The sequence below is a fragment of the Aspergillus pseudotamarii genome (genome assembly GCF_009193445.1).
Source record: "Aspergillus pseudotamarii strain CBS 117625 unplaced genomic scaffold BDV38scaffold_94, whole genome shotgun sequence".
NCBI lineage: Eukaryota > Fungi > Ascomycota > Eurotiomycetes > Eurotiales > Aspergillaceae > Aspergillus > Aspergillus pseudotamarii.
In genome coordinates this window covers 72,277-94,787 of record NW_022475108.1, presented here as the reverse complement: position 1 = coordinate 94,787, position 22,511 = coordinate 72,277, and the positions used below count along the sequence as shown (strand labels likewise).

At 49.6% G+C, this 22,511-nt stretch overlaps 8 protein-coding genes across 8 annotated transcripts; 5 read left to right on the top strand and 3 right to left on the bottom strand.

Annotated features, from left to right (window-relative positions):
* Positions 1-689: 689 nt before the first annotated feature.
* Positions 690-4,009, top strand: BDV38DRAFT_275516 (putative C6 finger domain protein; the record flags this gene model as incomplete). The annotated part of the gene is made up of 4 exons (XM_032058047.1): positions 690-855; positions 917-1,506; positions 1,616-2,667; positions 2,722-4,009. The coding sequence occupies 4 exons, from the start codon at positions 690-692 to the stop codon at positions 4,007-4,009; spliced, it is 3,096 nt and encodes a 1,031-aa protein (XP_031908042.1).
* A 1,528-nt stretch (positions 4,010-5,537) lies between these two features.
* On the top strand, positions 5,538-8,862 carry BDV38DRAFT_275515 (BAR domain-containing protein; the record flags this gene model as incomplete). Its single annotated transcript, XM_032058046.1, has 8 exons — positions 5,538-6,236; positions 6,302-6,392; positions 6,447-6,890; positions 7,640-7,664; positions 7,795-7,950; positions 8,030-8,591; positions 8,646-8,777; positions 8,830-8,862. The coding sequence occupies 8 exons, from the start codon at positions 5,538-5,540 to the stop codon at positions 8,860-8,862; spliced, it is 2,142 nt and encodes a 713-aa protein (XP_031908041.1).
* Positions 8,863-9,244: 382 nt separating this feature from the next.
* On the bottom strand, positions 9,245-10,294 carry BDV38DRAFT_262706 (uncharacterized protein). The gene has a single exon (XM_032056126.1). It carries the CDS (start codon positions 9,564-9,566, stop codon positions 9,303-9,305), a length of 264 nt encoding a protein of 87 aa, XP_031908039.1. The 5' UTR covers positions 9,567-10,294; the 3' UTR covers positions 9,245-9,302.
* BDV38DRAFT_262707 (uncharacterized protein) lies at positions 9,245-10,294 on the top strand. The gene is made up of 3 exons (XM_032056127.1): positions 9,245-9,777; positions 9,862-9,945; positions 10,007-10,294. Exons 1-3 carry the CDS (start codon positions 9,767-9,769, stop codon positions 10,131-10,133), a joined length of 222 nt encoding a protein of 73 aa, XP_031908040.1. The 5' UTR covers positions 9,245-9,766; the 3' UTR covers positions 10,134-10,294.
* A 195-nt stretch (positions 10,295-10,489) lies between these two features.
* BDV38DRAFT_275514 (uncharacterized protein) lies at positions 10,490-14,402 on the bottom strand (the record flags this gene model as incomplete). Its single annotated transcript, XM_032058045.1, has 6 exons — positions 10,490-10,885; positions 10,961-11,548; positions 11,643-11,696; positions 12,255-14,048; positions 14,122-14,286; positions 14,349-14,402. 6 exons carry the CDS (start codon positions 14,400-14,402, stop codon positions 10,490-10,492), a joined length of 3,051 nt encoding a protein of 1,016 aa, XP_031908038.1.
* A 1,498-nt stretch (positions 14,403-15,900) lies between these two features.
* BDV38DRAFT_262701 (uncharacterized protein) lies at positions 15,901-16,678 on the bottom strand. Its single transcript, XM_032056125.1, has one exon. The coding sequence runs from the start codon at positions 16,455-16,457 to the stop codon at positions 16,155-16,157; it is 303 nt and encodes a 100-aa protein (XP_031908037.1). The 5' UTR covers positions 16,458-16,678; the 3' UTR covers positions 15,901-16,154.
* Positions 16,679-17,416: 738 nt separating this feature from the next.
* BDV38DRAFT_262698 (polyamine acetyltransferase) lies at positions 17,417-19,571 on the top strand. Its single transcript, XM_032056124.1, has 3 exons — positions 17,417-18,427; positions 18,489-18,941; positions 19,001-19,571. Exons 1-3 carry the CDS (start codon positions 18,038-18,040, stop codon positions 19,022-19,024), a joined length of 867 nt encoding a protein of 288 aa, XP_031908036.1. The 5' UTR covers positions 17,417-18,037; the 3' UTR covers positions 19,025-19,571.
* Positions 19,572-19,587: 16 nt separating this feature from the next.
* BDV38DRAFT_226734 (putative GTPase NOG1) lies at positions 19,588-22,408 on the top strand. The gene is made up of 5 exons (XM_032052870.1): positions 19,588-19,719; positions 19,800-19,908; positions 20,016-20,117; positions 20,172-21,865; positions 21,925-22,408. The coding sequence occupies exons 1-5, from the start codon at positions 19,699-19,701 to the stop codon at positions 21,964-21,966; spliced, it is 1,968 nt and encodes a 655-aa protein (XP_031908035.1). The 5' UTR covers positions 19,588-19,698; the 3' UTR covers positions 21,967-22,408.
* The last annotated feature ends 103 nt before the right edge of the window (positions 22,409-22,511 follow it).

Sequence of the window (22,511 nt, the reverse complement as noted above, 5' to 3'; positions counted from 1 at the left end):
GTCCCTATAAAATAAGGTCATATGATACTAGGCCGGGACGGGTTCTGATGAGGGCGTCACCCCTGCCGACGGGTTCGGAGTAAGTTATACTAAGGTGGTGGATCTTACCGGTGTAGATCGTATTCTCTCCCACGGACATCTTTATTTATAGTTCCAAACCTTAGTAACGTCTAAGATGGACTGCCTTGAGTACAGCATTTGCTAGTTTGAGACCGCCAGTCTTTATCTGGCAATTTCTTTGTCTTGGCCGCATCGGCACTGAAATCTTCATAAAGACGGACCGGCACATGTAATATTCCTGTGATACTAATATAGCGCCGAGGATTATAGATAAACCTACACCAAACAAGAAAAATCACAAAATAGGAGAGGATGGACGTAAATGAAGAGAAGAACAAGCACTAGTCTGTCACCTTCGCAAGCCCCCAGCATCTGAGAGTCGATCGGGAAACTTTATGCGGCACCTCAGGCCAATCAAATTTGCCTCAGGCCCTCTTCCTCCTGGGACTAGTCTAGTGTTTTACTCAGTTCCATGAGTTACTTCAACGCTGACTTCTTCGTCGCTCCACTACCCCTGCAGGAAGCTATCTCGGTTTTTACTATATCATTGCTGTTGGCCTTGATTGTCTGAAGACCCAACCCCTTTTTGAGTATGGAAGTAAACCTCCATTCGAGTCTTGTCAACGACCATGGAGAACGCGAACTCTATCAAGCAGGAAGCTTCAGCCAGTACCACAGCTACAGAGCCGGGTCCTGAATATTCAGGTGTCATACAACAAGACACAGAGCAGACAGCGCCGGATGACACGCTGGCTCAGAAAGTCCCCAAGAGACGCACCAAAACAGGATGTTTGAGTACGATTGACTCCTAATTGGGACCCGTTAGATGATAATTTTTTTTGACTGATTGTTAAAGCTTGCCGGCAACGCCGCATCAAATGCGGGGAAGAGAAACCTGTATGCAAGAACTGCATCAAATCGAAACGAGAGTGCAAAGGATATGCCCAGCGCCTAGTCTTCAAGAACCCTTTGGGTATTCCCGGGTTTTCGAACCTTCAACAGACGTTCAATGCAGCAACAGTACCATTTTCTAGTGGATACAATGCTCCTATATCGTTGCATGAAAAGCCAAGTGGTTCTCGCCCACCGGCCCTCGCCCCTAAGCCGGTTGCACTTCCAACCACGGGGCATGAACCTATGCGAACCGCCGTGGTTTCGCCGTCACAGGAAAGTCAGCAACCTGATGCTATCCCCACTGCTTATGGGCTGGACGAAGGGTATAAACACTACATGGATCATGGGCTTCCTTCCTGGGTTCCACCACAGTCGTGGAAAACGGAATCAGAGATAAGGGAAAACTACATACACCATGGCGCGCGTGACCTTTCTATTCAAGGCTATTATCCAGATATCCAAGAGAGTAAACATCTCTCACGCTCGTCTGCCGTACCTCAAACTCAATCGAACAATACGATGCATTCCCAACCCCCTTCTAATATACCACAGGTAAAAGTCCGAAATATGGGCTCTATGACTGTATTGGCTAGTGCTAACACTCTAGGAGGTATCAAAGTCACCCTGGGCGTCGTATTCGACTGCTCCTCACGAAGAACAGCAATTGGACCAATTTACAACAGCACATCCATCAATATCTCCATCCAAGGTGACATATATGGATGAGGATGAGGATGACTACTACGATGTCGAGACTGATGAAGAACCAGAAGAGCAGACATCAACGCAGAATTTCAATCAATTAAGTCTCATAATGACCTCTGCCAATAGAGATGAACGGCAACTCCGCTCATTTACAACATATCTGAACGAGCCTAACATCCTAGCTTCATATCAGCCCACCCTCGGTTCATCCCCGTTGAACAATCCCAAAACCGCTCGAATATTTCTTCATTTCATCCATTCCACAGGCCCTTCTCTATCAATCTTTGAGCGCCATCCCATCGACCCTTCAACTATGTTCGGTGCCCCGGTCCCAGCGGCACAGCAAGGATTGTGGACGTACACGTTGCCTTTCAAGGCGTTAGAACATCCGGCATTGCTTCAAGCTATTCTTGCTCTTAGTAGCTTACACATCTCGTTCTTGCAACAAGTGCCTGCCACAGTCTCTATGAAACACTATCACTACGCTCTCAAGAGGGTTGGGGCGGCAGTAGGCCTCCCCACGAGACGTAAACAAGTTGGCACTTTAGCTGCAGCTCAGATACTAGGTTATTATGAAGTAATGGCCGCCGACCCTTCGAAATGGAACAACCACATTGCAGGAGCAGCTCAGCTGGTGCGCGAGATCGATTATGCTGGCATAACGCGGGACCTTCGTGCCCACCGACGCAGAATATGTGCTCAACGATATGAAGTGGGCGGCTTCCGCTTCCCGCTTGCTGGGAGTCATTCCCTTAGTAACACATTTTCAGAAGATGATCCTTTTGCTGAAAAGGAGAATAGCATCGACGAGAATATCATAGGTACTATCGTCGGTCGAGCGGTTAACTATGATAATTTTGGCGAAGTCGACGATGGCCACGACGGGCGGTCTTCTAAAAGATACTTTACTCGAAAAGATATCGAAAATTTCCGGGTCCAATGCGACCTTTATTGGTGGTATTTTAAGCAGGATATCTTTCAGAGCATGCTCACCGGTAATAATATGTTGTTAGTAGAACCCCATACCACTAATTGAGACTTCACGAGCTCACGGCAAAATAGCATGCCCAGCTCCCAATGGGGCCAGTGCCCTCCACGAGCAGGGTTAGGCAGATTGGACGCTATCTACGGCTCAGCAGACCATCTGTGGCTCCTACTCGCCCGAGTAGCCGCTTATGGAATTCGAGATAGGAAAAGAAAACTAGCTACCATGGCAGCGACGGGATCAAATTGGAGGCCGAGCCCTGAACTCTCCAAATTCATGGCCCGTTTCGCCAAGGGCCCCCCGGATGCTCAGGGCAGACCTGCTTCAACCTCGTCGTCCAGCACATCTCCTGCCTTTTCCGGTGCCCCCGCTGGAGCACAGGCGCACGGTGCTAACAGCGCCGGGTCTAGTCCGTGGTCTGGAGGTGGGTCGGAAAAGTCGGTATCGGGAAAATCACCAGAGTCACGCCAGTCACACAACAATAGTCCTGGGCCACAACCAGGAGCTCCTCCCATGTACGGTATGGTCCCAGCGAGTGGACCCAAGCGACTACCTTTAGCGTTTGCTGAAGCAACGGCTCGGGCTGGCTCTGTTGGACAGGGTGATGACGACTCTGAAACTTTATCGTATAGTGAAGCTGAACAGGAATGGGAGAGCATTTTGGCGGCCTTTGAGACATTTGCTCATGCTCTTGGGCCCTATTTCAGGCCTTTACCTTCTGATAGCGCACCTCCTATCTCGACTGTGTTTGGACCCGCCCTTCAGTACCGCACGCATACGATTGCAGTAATATGGGGCTATTACTACATAGGTCGCATCCTTTTACACAGAATGCATCCGTGCATGCCACCTGCAATGATGGTTGCTGCGGGCGTAGCTGCACCTACCACGGCGGAATTCTCTCAAATCATTGGGAAGATCGCGGCAGGCATTTACTACCCACAACTGTTTAATCTAGAAGCAGGAAGTTTGAGCCCCACCCTGGGCTCTTGTCTGATCGAAATCACCGTGCCTATCTTCTTCGCTGCCGTTCAATTCACAGACCCTGCTCAGCGTGAATGGACAGTCACTAAATTGCGCACCGTCTCCCGCTTGACGGGCTGGAAAGCATCAGATGCCATAGTCCATGGATGTGAGAGCGCATGGAGAGTTGCTGCAAAGCAAGGACGTGGTCCTCCATATCACCCACAAGCCGAGGCCGTTGCGCACCAGTCGCCCGCTTGGATGTCGGCTACAGAAAGTCAAGCTAATGAAAACTTCGAAAGACGCTTTGTAAAAGTAAAACCCCCATATGTGCGCTATGCCATGGGAATCTTGAGCTTGGAAGACGACATGGGAAACTTGGGGATAAACGAGCGAGCATAGCGCAGTCTCCTGCATATTGTCAACTAGCGAAAAGTCTGATGTCGTCCCTATCCAAATCACGATGACCAAAGCGGTATGGATGAGGTGAAACGTTTACGTTGTTCAAGTGCGACTTTCGGGGAGAAGCATCCGGAAACGAGGGAAATCTCACGGTTTAGGTTTCCCTGCCGAGACTCATAAGACACATTTTACTGAGAGCGAAGCAGGTATCCCTAAACGGCTCTTTGAGGCTCCACTGTGGCTGTCATTATTCTGCCGAAGTTCCAGGACTAGTGTGCGATTACAAGTGGACATGATTCGCGGCTTTGCACTCGTAACTCTGCTTCCCGTCTGCTGCTTTCCCAGTCTGGAAGAGCGGACAGCTGTCAGCTGTAGAAATGGTACCATATATATAGACCTACCCGCAGGGACACCTAAGTCTGCAGATCGGCAATGCCCTTGCAGGATAGTGGAGGATGTCTTGGAACCGGAGCCTTTCCGTTGCAGTTGGATTTGTATCAACCGTGTGGAGAACCTTGCGTTCTAGACATGGCTATTTGGGACCACTTAGTTGAATCCACATGCTGATATGCATCAGCAGTATCACTATTCTAGCAGACAGCGATGCCCAGTCGAGATGTACGGACTGCGTAGACTAAGGCTTCTTCGCCTACGGCGCATAGGCGGATAATATAATGCCCAAAAGATGCAGGCAGGTGTAGAGCTGAGACCGACAGGCTAGAACTTGCACTGGATTGGGTAGCCACAGACTATCTGTAGTAGGTACGGACCCTAGATTAGTTCCGGGGAGTAGTCGGTCTGGTCAGTAGTATCTGATTCTGGCCCCCTGTCCTGCGCTTGGCTAGTGTCAGAGATCGACGACTATCCTGCCATTCGGCATCAACGGTTGGGTAGGAGGAGACAGTCAGCGTCTGGATGAGAAGAGAAGGCGAAGGGCTCGTGGCGAATAGCTAAGAATAACTGTGACCGGGCGCATACCCTTGAATCGCTAGTAATCGCTTCCAGCAACATATGGCGGAGGGAATAATACGGTAATGGAAGTTACACTCCCATACCCCATACACTACCATCCACTGCCTGCGACTGGGCGCCTTCGGACGTCATCGTCAGTGGCCCGTTTCGAAACTCAGGCAGCGGCGTTTTTATTGTTATTTTTATTTTTTTTTTCTGACATCTATCAACTTTTTTTTTTACTTTTTTGGTTGTGTTTGTTCGATGATGCTCTCTCTCTCCTCTATCCATCCTCAATTACCATTTATACCCGTCTCGTCAACCCTCTGTTGTCTGTCTTGTTCCAGTCCACAATCATCTTCTCCACTGTGCGGAACAATCTAAAGTCCTCATCTCTTCTCCTAATCGTTATCCACGGTTCTACTGCAAACCCCCCCCCCCCCTTCCTCCCCGCCATCAGCCCGGCGGCCCGCAGTGTCAGCCGCTGTCGTCACCCACGGTTCGCATCCACCAGATCATTCTTAACACCGCTTTTTCTACAAATCCCTGATCATAGGACCTCGTAATTATTAAGCACATGTCTCGATACGACGAATTTCGCCGCTCCACTGGAGTGCTCGAAACAGAGCCTGACCGCTGGGATCCGGATCGTTTTGCTCGTGAGCGACGGGAACGCCATCATTCCCGTGGCCCGCCAGTTCTCGATCGACCCCGCCGGGTAGAGGATGAACGATTTGAATATCGCCTACAGGAGCATGACCGGTACGGCCCTCCTGCACGCCGCCCCGGCAGGCAGTATGAGGACGACCATCTCATCCACCCGTCAGGACCGCTGGTGGCCTATGACCATTCACGCGCGGACAGCCCTCCTCCCCGTCCCCGTCTCCTACGACGGCAATCTTCCTTAGATACGTTCGACCGAATCCCCTCGCGCAAGCTCGATGAGTACTATTATCGTCCGGCCGCTCCCAGGGTAGCCGCCAGTCCCCCACCGGCGCGGAGACGGTCCTTTCGACACTCCCGCGAGCCAGACTACTACGAGGAGATCCGCATCGCAGAACCAGATTATTACGGCGACGAGGAATATCGCGGTTTCCGGGAACGAACTCGCGCTTCCGCGCACCCGCGTCGCTCGGGCAGTCATTTCCGCGAGCGGGTAGTCGAAGAGAAGGTTGAAATCGACAAACCGTATCCCCGTAAAGGCAAGACCAGGGTACCCCGAAAGTTAATTCATACTCATGCAATTCGTGAGCTTGGGTACCCTTATGAGGAAGAGGTACGTGTCCTAAGGTGGAGCAGATGTGGATTGCATCCACTTCGACGTTGACTGACTCGAGATAGGGTGACATGGTCATTATCCAACTTGCGCTTTCCAAGGACCAAATCGATGAAGTGATCAGTCGAAGTCGCACGATCAAGCGCCGGACCGAAAGCAAGTGACCACGTGCCCAAGACTTAGAAAGTATATGAACTAACAGTCTCCCAGCTCGGATCATCCACACCTCGCCGTCTCCCGTACGGGATAAGACAAAAGATAGGACAGTGGAACGAGTCGCCATGGAGGCCTATTCGCCCCGGACAAGCTACAATACCCTGATTGTTGAGCCGTCGCCTTCACGGCACCGATCGCGAACGCGTCAATACGATATCTCGGAGCGGAAAGTGACGAGAGCTGTCTCCCGTACGCGGTCTATTTCGGTTCATGGCCGCCGCCGTGGTCGGTCGTCGCCTGTGCGCATGGTCGAGCCCTATGCTGAGTCCAGCAGCTCTCATGCAGGCCCACTCCTCGTGGTGCGTCCCCGAGACAGTGACGAAGATATCCGTGAATACATGCCATTGGCGCGACGAAGCGGTGAAGTGACCCGGAGGACGGAGTTACTGACCGATGGCGACTATGAAGAGGTGATTGAGACGAAGAAAGATCGTAAAGGTAAGTTGTGTCTTGTTCGAAGAGAGCGATGAGTTGAATTCTGAGTCGTCCGACCCTAGGTCCCAACCCTCGGATCCTCCGTGCGATGATGGCAACCCTTACCTAAGCGTGGTCGCTTCGAGACTTTCTTACACGGTTATTCGTTACAACTTACCGATTTATATCATGCGTTACGATTCATTGATCTCGACGTTCAGCAATGATTCCTCTGTATGATACAACACCAAGTTGGCTGTGACTTCAGGGTGTTCGACTGGGGTTCTAGGGGTTTTCGGCTTTTGACATTACTCTGATGATAATAATGACCAATGTCTGCATGTGCATATTTTTTTCTTTACTTTCTCTCCTTTTCTTTTTTATTTATTTATTTTTTTTTTCTTTGTGCTATTGTCATTGTGTTTTTCTGTTTTTTTTTTTTTTTTTTTTTTTTTTTTTTTTTTTTTTTTTTTTTTTTTTTTTATTTCGGGTTGTGAAGGATGCAGGGACGGCAACCAGAATGGCATACATACATTTATACATTAGTTACTATAGTTAATTGAATGTAATTTATTGTGAAACGTGGCGGTGCAGTTGAACTTCATTAAAGGCGGTGAGCATGCCTGGGGCCTCGACTGCGTGATCTGCCAGCACTCATAAACCAAACAAATCCTCGTGGTCTGCCTAAGGACAAATTTGCGCATCTTGAAGTCATCTTTCTTCCCGATTATCATTTTTCAGTCGGATTGTCTTGACTTACAGTATGGACAAAGTGCAGGCGTTCGGAAAGAACCTTAGGTGAGATGAAATGACTTCCGAGGCTGCTATTATCCCACACCCCTCCATTGTCGCTTTTACCAGTAATAGCCCTCAACATCCAAAGCCCTCTACTGACATGTTTCTAATCTTATATTGCTTTTGCGGGTAGTGCGAGCTTTTCGCCTTTCGCTGCGCGCACGCAGCAAATGATCAAAGAGCAGTTGGGTCAAGCCGAAGACAAGACTCAACTTCCAGATGAATACCTTGAGCTGGAGAAGCGCGTGGACGCTCTTAAGTTGGTCCACCAGAAGCTCCTTCAGGTGACGTAAGTGTCAAGTCCTTAAACGGCACTGGAAAGGGCCTGCTGCGTTCACATGAAAATAGCGCTGACCAGTAGCGTACAGTTCTCAGTACTCTAACGAGGCCTACGACTACCCACCCAACATCCGCGAGTCATTCAACGACCTAGGCCGGACCATCGGTGAAAAGGTTCAACTTCTCTCTCAAGCTTCGTCCCCTGCGGAGGCCCAGGCTGCCCTGACTGCCCCTCCCTCGGCCAAGCCCCAGCCTAAGACGTTCAACCATGCCATTGCCCGCGCCTCTCTGTCCGGATCGCAGACTCTGGCGCAGAGTTCTACCGGCGAGGACCCTCTGGCCACTGCCCTGGAGAAGTATGCGTTGGCTTCGGAGAAAGTGGGTGAGGCCCGTCTGTCGCAGGATGGACAAATCCAGTCGCGCTTTCTCGCTGGGTGGAACACGACCCTCAACACAAACCTGATGTTTGCGGCCAAGGCGCGCAGAAACGTCGAGAACGCCCGTCTTATGCTGGACTCAGTCAAGGCTAGCAAGAAGGCGGCTGCTAGGGGTGATCTGGACAACCTGAGTGAGGAGGCCCGTCAGGAGATCGAACAGGCCGAGGATGAGTTCGTCAGCCAGACCGAGGAGGCTGTAAGCGTCATGAAGAATGTAAGTTGCAGATCCTGTAGGTGCTGCGGAGAGGTGTTACTAACTGACTACAAGGTTCTGGACACTCCTGAGCCTTTGAGGAACCTGGCCGACTTGATCGCCGCTCAACTTGAGTTCCACAAGCGGGCTTATGAAATCCTCAGCGAGCTGGCTCCTGTGGTCGATGGTTTGCAGGTTGAACAAGAGGTATGGTCCTTTGCGTCGTTCTCAAGATGTTTATAATTGACTTGTCTTACAGGCTAGCTACCGCAAGAGCCGTGAGGGAGCTTAGAACACCCTCTTGAATCTATTTCTTCTTTCACTCCTTCGTTACGTTCTTCTTTTGGCCAGCTGTTATGGAACCGTCGGATTACGTTGTGAACTACCCCTTGATGCACTATGAAGATGTTTTATATCCCCCAATTTATGGATATGTAGGGTCATTTGTGGCTCTATTGATGCGTAAAATTTGGTTAGTAGACTGTAAAGCAAGCCTTTTAAGCCTGAGAGCTGTCTTATCGTGGGCGAACACGCATCATCTCTACACTTCAACAGCATGACGTAAAACAAAAACGAACCCAATAGACAGCATGAATATTCACATACTAAATCAAATATCCTACCCCATGCAATCTCTCACCAGAAACAAGCCCTACGGAGTACTTGACAACCCCATTCTGCAACTCATCACCGCCTACCACCCAGAAGTTCTGCCTCAGGCGCCAACACCACCTACAAGCTCCCCCAGCCTAGAGCTCCAACATCCCATACCTTTATCCCGCGGAGAGTCCACCTTAACAACAACAATCCTTCCACCGCCAAGTCAACGTCCAGCGTTATTGCTCGTCTCGGTCCACGCCAAATCCATCGCCCCTTACGAGTTAAGCGGCCCATTCTCCCTCCTCGAAGGCAACGCCGATTCCCACACTGGTGGAGAGAACACCAGGAGATACCTCGAACTGCGAACAGATACAACCCACCGAACGAAGCCAGCATACCCGCTTCCACAGTATCGGAATTACCAATCCAATCACCGATTAACCTCAAACCAAAAAAAGAAAAGAAAAGAAAAAGTAAAAGGGAAGAAGAAGACACCGGCTGGTCCCTGTGTCAGAGTGCATTGACCGTGCCCTCATACTCTACGTATAATTCACCGAATCACTAGCCATTCGAAGCAGAATAACCAAGATATCAAAATGGCGAACGGGTACGTCTGACTACTCCTTATCATCTCCTCATCTATTCTTTTAAAAGACTTAAGAAGAAGGAAAGATTAACGGAACGAAAATAGGTGGAGTCTAATCATCGGTCTGATCGTCATCGCCGTCGCGTCCGTCGTGGTTTGGATATTCAGTCCTAAGGGCGAGAACCAAACGTATGCATCCCTCCTTTGATTTCCTCTTCGAATCTGGGTTTGTGTCTAACGAGTATCTTAGGCTTTGGCGGAGTACGCTTATTCTCTCGTTTGTGTCGTGCTATTTGATGTGGGGTATGTTTATTTCTCCCTTTCTTTTCCTGTTCCCTTTATGCTGGCTTTGGGTATTGGGGGGGGTAATGGGTTGAGGGGAACGAGAACCAATGTGCTGATTTATGATATGTGCAGCGATTACGTTTCTGGCGCAGTGGCATCCGCTTATTTCGCCGAAGAGGGCGGATATTAGACCTGATCGGGTACCGCAGTGATTTTCCCTTATTGGGTTCTTGATTGATGGGCTAGGATATGTTAGGTTGGGTTTGGAGGGTGGACGATTGAGGTGGTTTATGGGTGTTTTGTATAGTTATCTTGTGTATGCTTGGTACTACTTTTACTTTTCATGTTGCTGCATTGATGTTTTCTCAGCGGTTATTCATAGATTCTCATGAACAGGATGAGTTTCATTTTTTCATTATTGAGATCTAGTATGTATTTCCGTCATATGTTAGCTAACTCCGATTGCTCCTAGGATGATTCTCTGTACTGTCCATCGAGCCATTAGTCCGGCAACTGCTAGTGTTACAGCGCGGAGGTACCCGCATCCTAAGAGGACATATAGCGCTTCGATGTTACTCAACAGCACCAAATGCGTATCGGCTGCCCCCAGCGAGAAAAGTGAGCCTGTCAGCTCAACAAAGTTTGCTAGGTAACTTGTCGGCACCGACTGAGGCAGCATCTGGATCAAGCTTTCCAGAAGTGTTGACGAGGCTGGCGATGGAGACCCCGCTATTCCCGACGGGCCTGTTGTGGTGGTTGCCGCGGAGGCAATACCGTTCAGCGCGTGTTGTGAGACATTGCCCGGAGCCACTTGACTTGTCCCTACACTGCTGTCAACAGGTGTCTGAGATGCAATGCCGCTGCCGTCGGGGCCCCAGATTACAAGCAGTATCGGGAACAGTTTAGCACAACTGCTCACGAGAAGTGCCGTGCTGATCGCGGTAGGGCTGGCGGGAGATGGAGGAGGTAGTGGCTGAATGCTCTGGATTGGAGCAGTAGAGGCGCGACGCAAAGGAGGTGGCGGGAATGAACCCTGAGACGCTGGAAGGACGGCGTGATTATCATTTCCCGTACTGTTTGCGGTGGAGAATCCTCCGCCCGCTGCTGGAGTGTCATAAGAGCCTTGCCGACTGAGCCTAGGTGAGCTCAACATGGATGCTGATGTGGGGGATAGTTGCGATTGCGTATTCGTGATTTGAGATGGAGGAGAGGTATGTACCGGTGTCGAGGGGGTGGAGAGAGGGCGTTCTGTCGTGGTAGTCGTCGGGTTGTTGCCATTTTGCTTCAAGCCTCGAGGTGCTGGGGCAAGGACTGATGCTAGGGCACGGATGGTGAGGTGATGGGCAAGAGTCGCAAGCGCATTCAGACCCAAAAAGAAAAAGTACTGGACAATGATCGGTGCGCGAGAGAGGAAAGTAGTAGCCAACGAGGGAGACTTCTCAATGCGTGCCCATGTCAGGTAGACGTCAAACAAAAGTAGAAGGACTCCTAGACGAATTATAGATCGCTAGCAAACAAATAGTTTAGTCAGTTGAATAAACCCCAATTCTACGGAAGCAATAGACTAGAAGAGAGCGTGAATGAGGGCTAAATAGACGTACGTCGAATTGGTTGTTGTCCCCTCCAAGCCTATTAAAGAGGAGATGGCGATAGACCTTCCGCGGTCAGTATGCTAGTATTCCGGACAAGCCATCACTTCAGTATGCATACCTGCGGCTTGATCAAAACGAGATCAATGAAGATCACGACAAAGTCATATTCAACATACTTATCCGCAAATCGCTGGCAGCGTGGACATTGTGTCAAGCGCACGCCTTTGCCTAACGAGCGATCGTCGGCACGACTGTAAGTGCTGTACAGATGCGAGACGGGGTACGAGCACTCGATGCAAATGGGCATCATGTCATTGACTTCCAGTCATCCTAAGATGCATAGTCAATGTCTACTTCAGGAGAGATCCAGGGATCTGCATTGCGAGAGAATCGCGGCGGCAGTTCGGTCTCCAGGCCGAAGGCGGTGAGGGTCCCATGTTAAATATCTATTGGGGATATTTTCAAGAGGTCAATCTATATACATTCATGCCCGAACCCCTGCTGCACTCGGTGCAGATTATGTACTAGTTCCAGGCAAAAAGAAAGGCCAAAAAGTCTGTATGTCCATCAATCAACAACACCCGTATCGTCAGCCCAGCTCGGCTGAATGCTCCGACACACTTGCTCGTAATCACAAAACCTTTGCGAATTCTCCGTTAATCCTGGAGTCGTCCAGAACATAGTCCAATTAGTGTCAGATAGCTTCCACGTCCCCGTAGAGCGCTCGAAGTACCACTTATTTACCGGGTTGTCCTTGCGACTGCGCCAGCACACCCCGTTGGGGAAACATGAGCGAACCATAGCATTGAACACAATATCGGCCACACCGCCGGCGCCTTGGCTGCGTTTTAAGACGGCAAATTTGTCCAGGTATGGGACCATTCGAGCTTCACTGGCCGGGCTACCATCGTCTTCCACCCCCGGCGGCAGCTCCCACGTGAGGATAGCACCACCTTCGTACTCTCCAGCAATGATCAGTCCGGCCAAGCGATCGTTAACCCGGTTAAGATAATCTTGGACGTCCAGTTTACGGTTGAAGGAGTCTTCGATCAAATGAACTAATCGCGGGAGGTCGATGCTTGGATCATCCAGCGTTAGCCGTGGCCGATTCTGCGCCGTCCACACCTCAACTCGTGGATTGGGAATCATCGTGAGAGGCATGCCTCGCTTGACAAAAGTTGTGTGAGAACTTGGGGAATTGATGGAGCCTCGTCTACGGTTCATCGCCTCTCGTCGGCTCACCGGCAGTGAAGAGGAAAGCAGCGGTTTGTCTGTGAGTAGATTGTGAATGAGTGGGTTTCGCTGCCGTCGAGTTCCCACAGCAGAGACATATGAAGGGTTAGCCTGGGGTGTCCTAGCTGAGTTCGAAACTTCCAGCGGTGAGGTAATAATCCCTGAGGACGCCGATGGGAGCATAGCAAGCACATTTTGCGACAACTGTAGGTTGTCCAGGTGCCTCTCCAAAGGGTCCTGAACGAAGGTATCTTTCCGTTGTGGTGTGGTTGCTGTACAACCTTCACTGGACTGTACGTGAAGCAACTCATTCTTGATATCATCAAATTCCTGCTCCATATTGATGAAAACGTGCGATGTTTGCGGTCCTCGGAAGGAAGGGATCCCTCCGAGAGGATCCAGGAGAATTACTCGATCCAATGAGACCTCTTTTTGCAGCTTAGCGATTTTTTGCGCTGTGAGCCAAGGGTCTTCATCAGGGTCGGGACGCATTGCCAGACCGGCAAGCTCTTTCGTGAGGGCCAGAATGGCATCATTTGCAGATATGGTAACTGCCTTAGGAACATCTTCCGTGTAGGCAATAGGGGCAAGAACCACAATTTGGCCGTCGCGGAGCGGATTAAGGAGCGCCTTTCTGGATAGGACGGCGGGAAGTTCCGGAAACATCGGGGACAGTGACAAGACCGAGTCGAGATGGGCAGACTTTGAGTCTGGTTGTGCATCTACTGCAATTGAAATACGTTCGGCTTGTTCTGCAGCAACCCTGCGTAAGACGTTGGCATTGTCCGCAGTTCCAGGGTCAACCACAACACAGCAAGCCATCCCTAGACGGCTCAGCTGGGACAGGGTCTTGGCTACTCCATTGATAATAGTGTCATCAAGTAGCTGCGGTGTCCTGAGTTTAATCAGGGCTAGATGGAGTCTTCCCTCTGGCAATTCTAACGGTGGCGGGAGGGGCGTTGAATCATGCCTGAAGACCGGACTATCATACACAGACCGCGAGGCTCCATAGAATGAACCCAGGTTAACACCCGACGGTAATGATTGTGTTACCGTTTCTTTCGGATGTCCGGTGGTTGGTTTTGTTTCCGCTTTCGGAGGGTGCTGTGCTTTCAGGCGAGCCAGATACGATTTGGCCTCTCGTTTCGTAGACGCGGAGTTCAGCAGACTAAGGAAAAATTCCTATAGCCGGAAAATCCATTGAAGTAGTCAGCGGATACGTCCTGTATTTATTGGTACTGGGCGACCATCGTACACGATCCAATAATTTTTCCTTGGCCCGATGACCTAGTCGATCATAGCTTTTGCTGCTGGACGAAAACTCGGCACTTTGGTTGATCGGCCGATCGGCGGTGGAAGAGAAGGACCGGCAATTGGGAGTTCCCAATGTGGGCTGGCCGACAAAGGAGGAGGTTTGTTGCTGCTACAGGACGGCAAGGTCAATCGGAGAGCAATGGCAAAGAGAGAGGGTTTGATGCTCACCTTTAGTAGAGAGGACTTCGCAGTCCGCGGCCAAGTCAGCGCCCTAGAACTCATGTTTCATTTCCGTCGATGGTGAAAGAAACTGATTCCAGGAATGAATACATAGGAGTTGGCAAAGGAAGAAGCCTGAAGAAGAAAAACAGTACAGAAGGAAAGCAGCAGAGAGGAGTGAGGGGGCGCTGGACATTCGGAGGAAACAAAAATGAGTCGATGCGGATAATGACGCATTCCGTTCTCGGCTTCTGATTGGCTCCGATAACGCCCGTTGTTCGGAGATTGATAAAAAGAAAAAAAAAAAGAGGGAAATCTCCACAGTTAAGGTTCATGACCGTGATCACCTTGCAGCACACGAATCCATGCACTGTACTCGGAAGTAGTGTCTATACTTGGAACTCCCATTATTGATTACGACCCCTCGGTTTGATCAACAGAGTGCAGCGCTGCTAGAGACTGTGACATTAATAAGTGTAGACCCGGCACTGCAGAATACAGAGTAGACGTGCTATAAGTCTGGAGTATGTTGACTCAAACTAGGACCCATTCGTGTACGTAATCGATTGCTTCTTATTCACAAAGTCTTAGAATGTGTCAGGAGGTGGTTCTCTTGGCTGCTCAGCCGTTCTGGGGTGATCATGAACAATCGTGGTAATTTCGTCTCCTCATACCTAGCTCCGCGGATTATCATCTGCGCAATCGCCTGTGCTGAGAGGAAGACCTGCGGCATTCCATGGCCGTTAAAGCCAGCAATCACCAACTGGCAAGGTTTGTTGGGCCAATATGCGGCAAGGAGCCGGTGCTATAACCCATTACTATGTGCAAAAAGTCAGCACCAGCTTTTCAATCAAGTCACGAAAGACCTATAATACGAAGAGACGCACTTCCCGTCCAAACTCGGTCGGTATATGCCCCTGTATGTCCTCCCAGCCGTGGAAGTGCCGTTGCATGTAATTGTCAAAGTACCGCACTGCAGACTCTATCAATTTGCTGTCATCTGTATTGTCGTACCACTCGCTGGAGTCATGGAAAAATGAGGACTTTCCCCCGCCAACGACAATACTGCCATCCGATCGGGGAATCAGGTAGTCATAATCCAGGCATTGAAACGTAATGTGTAAGAGCAATTCAGCGGGTTTTTCGGTGGATTGGGCACCACAATCCGACTACAGACCCCTCGTACAGGGACAATCTTGTCTTTGTACTCGGGTGCGATGGCAGACGTATAAGCATTACTGGCGAAAACAACCCATTCTGCGCGAATTGAACCTCGACTAGTCACGACAGTCCAACGTCCATCAATATCAGGTGTTTCGGAGATGCGGAGCACGGGTGTTTGCGTTTGGAGGTTGATGCCAGCCGAGACAGTTCGCTCCAAGAGTTGAGTGATAAACTTATATGGCCAAAGTCGCCTTGTGCGACAGCGGAAGCAGCCCTGGGCGCCTTTCACCCCAGACACCTACGCAGGGGATGAATATGCAGGGGTATCTGCAGTGACTGGAGTGGTACTCACAAATTCTGCAATCTCTTTCGGAGTGAAATGGGCCTCCTTTGCTGTAAGGGCTCCCTGGGAAAGAAGAGATCCGTATCCCGTCTTGAGTTTGGCGCAATGATTATCGTCAAGCTGCACATCAATGACCTCGCCGAAGTCTAGGTCACAATTAATCTTTTCCTCTTCTACACAAGACTAAACCGCTACCATATGCGCTAACTCGAAAGCGGCTACTTCTTCTGCTGCATCAACTCCTTATTTATCTGCCAGGGCACTGATTTGGTAATATACGTCAGGTTTCAGATGGCCACCTAAGGGGATCAGATGTCAGAATCAGCACTCCATGAGTTGCCTAGATTTCGTTGTGACTTGCCGTTGCGACTCGTAGCCCCCGAGCAAGCCTGACGGGCTTCCAGTATTATTATAGAAGGCTTATCAGCTGACGAGGCTTGACTAAGACGCATACAGTGGTATGCAGCTGATACGCCTGCATATCCTGCCCCAACGATGACAATACCACTTGCATCAGGCAGCACCTCGGTTGAGCGATGACTATCGAGACAATGAGGCTCGGTGCGCCAGAATGAAGTCATGCCATTGTTGACAGGAAACGCTTCTGCCATGGTAGCAAGGAAATCGCTTAAGGTGAGATCGACAGTGCTCCAGTGCGTGCTTTTCTTTCCTGGTTTGTTCCGTTCTCAAGGACCCCTTACATGTTCTATTGTAGAAGTAAGGCTCGGGCACACCCACCACTGCATGTATTCAAGTGCGGAGAAACCAATCAACGAACACTTATGTTCTGGGGTAAAGGATAGACCATGACGAATCTCCGGTATGGCAGTTTATTCTCTATCATGAGGTATGTTATCAATATATCACCCAATTGGTGGTAAACATTTACGCAGCTTGTGTAAGTGTGAGTTGATTCCTGAGGAGAAGACAGTAGGTTTATCTTGTCAGAAAACTAAACCCTTACAGGATCCTTGCTGCCCTGAGACGTCCAGCACGTGTTCCATGTCCCGGTTTGAAGTAGTAGCAATACCACTGCAGTACTAGTAGTGTGACAAGTAATTTCATGCTTTAACTGGCACCTGGCAACATATCTCATTCTCGTACCTTACCAATTACCAGAAGTATTTACTCCTACTACGTAGTCGTCGTAGTACCGACTAGTAAAACTCGTGCTCCGTACGGGACCCATCCGGTTACGGGGCAGAAACCGTCAAATTTCTCCATATCTCCCCGTCCCCAGCCTACCCACCCGTCAATGTTACGCGTAGGCCACCTAGATAAATTACATACGAACATGACTTGCATTATCAGTATCAGTCAATAATACCCCGCGCTTGGGTTCGGCAATCTTACTTCACCGGATAGAAAGCAATCAATTAAAATCCTGGGAACCAAATAAAATTAATCTCGGTAGTAAGACTTTTAGTCCCTGAAGTTTCTGACTATCTGCAGGCGGATCGATCGACCAATACTTCTAGTACCTAAGAATCATTGGATAGTGGATTAGATCCTTCAGGAACATCCATATTCCTCGATCCTTTATTGCTTTTCTCTCTCTACTTTCCTCTCTCTCTCTCTCTCTTTCTGATCTCTTTTTTGTAGTCCTTTTGTTCCGTGGGTAAAGAAAAAGGCAGCCAATCATACTGTGCACGGGTCAGACTTCCACAATATCTTTCATTTGCCTCAAGTGTGAGTGGCAATCAAACGCCTCACTGTATCCAGCCTTAGCAGACAATAATCCACTCACATTCCCTTAACGTGCGTTTTAAAAGATCTGGTTGGTAAACTGCACTTTCCAGTTCCTAACTTAACAACCTCCCTTCATTCAGGCTTGACTGGTGGCTTGCGTCTTTTGGCTTACGACCCGGCCCTAAGCTTCTGGAACTGCAACCCGACTCAAGTTCTTATCGCCCGTCCGCATCAGAGCTAATTTTTTGATCCCCACCATTTTCCGAGGATTCACGCCCCTCGATTCGACTCTTTTTCATCCCTCCTAGGGTCCCCTTCAGCCAATCCTTTCCACAATCCTGCGCCATCAGCAATCCCTGTCCGCTTGGACTTTGTCTCCTTTCTCTCTTTGTGTACCGCTTGCTGCTTTTACATTTTACAAATTTTCTCCCTATCTACCCTGCAAATTTAAGGAACGTCGGCTTGCGATCTGTTGAAAATCGAATCCTCAGATCGATAGATAATGTCCGATTATACCGCTGATAAGTCTGCTGCAGACCAGCCCATCAATGGGTTCAAGCCATTATCAAACGCGGACGGGTTCTCCTTGCCTACGACCGGGGATGACCTCTCACGTCTGAGCGCCCGTGGAGATTTTTCAATGGCCAACGGGATCCCCATGGAGGAGATGGATGATGATGACGACGAAGAAGAGGTCGACGAAGACTACGTTGCAGTTGACCATGACGATATTAACGAATTTCCTTACTGGTTCCGTCGCCCGCCTGTGCATCAGCGCACAAAGTTGGACGAGTTGCATCCTTTTGTACAGGTCTTGACTGTGTCGAATGTGGATGACTGTGTCAACGTGGAGAGCGCGTTTCCCGAACAAGAGCGCTGTTCCCGAGAGAAGGTAAGGACATATATTCTACTCCAACTTTACAATTTGTCGCCTGGCTGACTCGGCGTCAAAGTTTGTATATCGCCTGAACCGGTGCCCCGAACTTTGCTTGGGCCTCTTTACACTCCCTGTCTTAGGAGAGGACCAACCGAAGCCTCGCCCGACCTTGGTTGGACACATCGTTGCGACTCGCATTTCGACTCCGTTTGTGACCGACAAGGCTATGGAGCTCCCCGCGAAATGGCAAACCGAGCGCATGACTGTGGAGAACGGAGAGACCGTCGGCCATGACGAATATGGTGGCACGATTGCGATCCATTCCTTGGCTGTTTTGCCGGAGCATCAAGGCAAGCAGGTTGCCAGCACGTTGTTGAAGTCCTACATCCACAGGATCAGGGAAGCACAGATCGCCGAGCGCATTTCGATCATAGCCCATGATTATCTTGTGCCATTCTACGAATCTTTTGGATTCGAGAACCGTGGTCCTAGCAAGTGTCAGTTTGGCGGCGGTGGCTGGACAAATCTGGTGAGTGAAGCCTTTCTGAAACGTACTCTTACACGCAGCCTGTAACTGACCAACTCTAGGTGTTGGAGTTCATCGGAGAGTAAATTATCATCACGATGGACGGTTAGGATGACAGCGAATCGTGCTATGCCTAGTTGACATGTCTTCCTCTTACCTGATCATTTTTGCTCTTGTTCCCTTCGATTATATCTTCCTTTTCCACTTTTCTTTAGTTTCCCCTTTGTTGTTTTTGTTCACAATTCCCACGCGACATTTGACGCATGTTATGTTGAAACACTGGGTTTGGTCTTTTTACATGATGGGTTCAAGAGAAAAGCAACGGAGTTTGTCTGGGCTACGATGGTTCTGGGACAGATACCCCATGCTGATGACGACCATGAATAGGCGGCTAGTTTCAGGTCAGGGCAGGAATATTTGTGTATCATAGTCCCGCGGTAGTTCAATGTACATGATCATGATAGAGAGCAATTCAAGAGGGAAAACAGTCAACAATCAAAATGAGTAGAAAGAAACGACATTAATACTGGTTACTATAGTAGTTATCTAGACGGGTCTCTTTTTCTCTCGGCTACCAGAAGGGAAAAACGTTCCCCACATTGCGACTCTCACCGCCCGTCAAAACTTTTGCGCCGACCGCCCGGAATATTTTTTTTTCTTCTTTGTTCAGGAAGTGCTTCGACTCGGAGACTTCAAAATCTTATCATCACCTCTGGGATATTCTTGAGAGTCATATTTGGTACTTCTCAGGTTGCCCATCATGAAGACCACTTGGAAGGATGTGAGTTATTTTGGTTGCGCCAGAAATGCTGCCGTCATTCTCCAGAACTGTCATACTGATAGAGTACCTTTTTTTTTCAGATCGCTCCTGTGCCCACGAGCCAGGAATTTTTGGATGTCGTTCTCAGCCGTACGCAGAGACAGCTGCCGACTCAGATTCGTGCTGGTTTCAAGATCAGCCGTATCAGAGGTATTTAGCAATCCCCGATCGTCAATTTCGGAACAAAGTGATTGTGATCCGAAATAATAAGATAAAACTCGGATTTTGCTGATACGAATTTTGCCCCCGCTGCTTAGGCTTTTATACCCGAAAGGTCAAATATACCCAAGAGACATTCTGCGAAAAATTCCAGGCTATTCTAGATGGATTCCCCCGGCTCCAGGACATTCATCCTTTCCGTAGGTTTTTGGGCTTCGAATATTCTCCTGGTGCGATTGTCTAACAGTTACTAGACAAGGACTTGATGAATACACTTTACGATGCCGACCATTTTAGAATCGCTCTGGGTCAAGTTTCTACCGCCAAACATCTCATTGAGACTGTTTCCCGCGATTATGTCCGTCTCATCAAATATGCCCAGTCTCTGTTCCAGTGTAAGCAGCTGAAGCGCGCCGCCCTCGGTCGCATGGCCACCATTTGCAGACGTCTCAAAGACCCTCTGGTCTACCTCGAGCAAGTCCGTCAACATTTGGGCCGTTTGCCATCCATCGATCCTAACACCCGTACTCTCCTGATTTGCGGGTACCCCAACGTCGGAAAATCCAGCTTTTTGCGCAGCATCACCAAGGCCGATGTTGACGTTCAGCCATATGCATTCACAACCAAGAGTTTGTTCGTTGGTCATTTCGACTACAAGTACTTGCGATTTCAAGCCATTGATACCCCGGGAATTCTGGACCACCCTCTGGAGGAGATGAACACCATTGAAATGCAATCCATTACCGCCATTGCCCATCTTCGCTCCGCGGTCATGTACTTTATGGATTTCTCTGAACAGTGTGGCTACTCTGTCGCCGACCAAATCAAGCTGTTCCACAGTATCCGCCCGTTATTTGCCAACAAGATCGTCTTCCTTGTCGTCAACAAGATTGATGTCAGACGCCCCGAGGATTTGGAACCCGAATACCAGGAAGAGCTTCAATCGATCCTCAAGTCTGGAGATGTGGAAATGTTGCAGTTGTCTTGCACCACTACTGAGGGTGTAACTAACGTGAAGAACGCCGCTTGCGACAAGCTACTGGCCGAGAGAGTGGCGCAGAAACTCAAGTCTGGAACAAACAGTTCTGGTACCCCGGGTGGACGTCTGGGTGATGTCCTGGCCCGTATCCATGTTGCACAGCCCATGGGTGGTGTCCAACGTGAAACCTTCATCCCTGAGGCCGTTAAGACCCTCCAGAAATACGACAAGAATGACCCTAACCGGAAGAAGTTGGAGAGGGATATTGAGGAGGAGAACGGTGGTGCTGGTGTCTACAATGTTGACCTCAAGAAGACCTACGACTTGGCCAACGACGAATGGAAGCATGATAAGATTCCCGAAGTCTGGAACGGCAAGAACATCTACGACTTCGTGGATCCCGATATTGAGCAGAAATTGGCCGCCCTGGAGGAGGAGGAAGAGAAGCTGGAAGCCGACGGTTACTACGATTCGGATGAGAGCGTGGAAGATGCTGAGGATGCCGACACCCGCATGAAGGCAGACCTGATTCGCGAGAAGCGGGCTTTGATGCGCAACGATGCCAAGATGCGCAAATCTCTCAAGAACCGCGCACAAATCCCTCGCAGCGCCAAGGCTAAGTCGCTGTCCCAGATGGAGGATGCTCTCGAAGAGGCCGGCTACGATGTCGATGCTGCTTCCGCCCGTGCCCGCTCCAAGAGCCAAACCCGTGGACGTACCACTACTCGCGATGCCGATGGCGACGATGCTATGGATGTCGACATGTCCGATCCTCGCCAAGCCATTGCCAAGGCCAAGGGTCGTGCCCGTAGCCAGGCAGCAACCAATCGTCTCCTGGACGGTGTTACCGATACCACGGCTCGCAGCAAGGCCGACCGTCTGAAGAAGCTGGGCCAGAAGAAGATGAACCGCATGGCAAGAGCAGGAGAAGCCGATCGCCACACTACTGCATCTCTCCCCAAGCACTTGGTATGTCATCACCGCCACCCTTTTTACCCCTGTCGCTCATTCACTAACTTTGCCTCTAGTTCACCGGCAAGCGTACCATCGGCAAGACTCAACGTCGGTAAAGGCTTTGTCTTCAAGTGCCGAGTGCACGATGAGACAATGTCACCACCCCTTAATATATCTCATCTTCTACATGTCATGAACTGGGTGTCAAAAAACAGGGCGTCGGGGGTTATGTTTCTTCATGTTTTGATTGTTTGTTACAGTCAACGGTCTCTGGATGAATTATACTGCTGCGTAAATACCTGGGGTTGTTCCGACCCAACCGAATCAGCATTTATCGGCTTGATTGATTTGAATATTTTGATGAACGCGAAGACGAAGATAGAAATAAAAATTGATCATTTTGCCTTGATATACTCTCATTTAGTCTTTTGTTCGCGGTGTATCACTTACTAGAGGCTCAATGCATTTCTATTTAGCATTAGTACTCCCAGAGACATAACTGTTTCACCACAGATAACTTGTCTTGTTACTACTGGCCCCTATATTGCCATACATTCGTAACGATTTCATTTCGAGTGGTATACCCCTATCATAGGATGGGATGAATAATAGTCTTTTACATGAGATAAGGAGTTACTTTTCATAGAGTATATTATTTTTA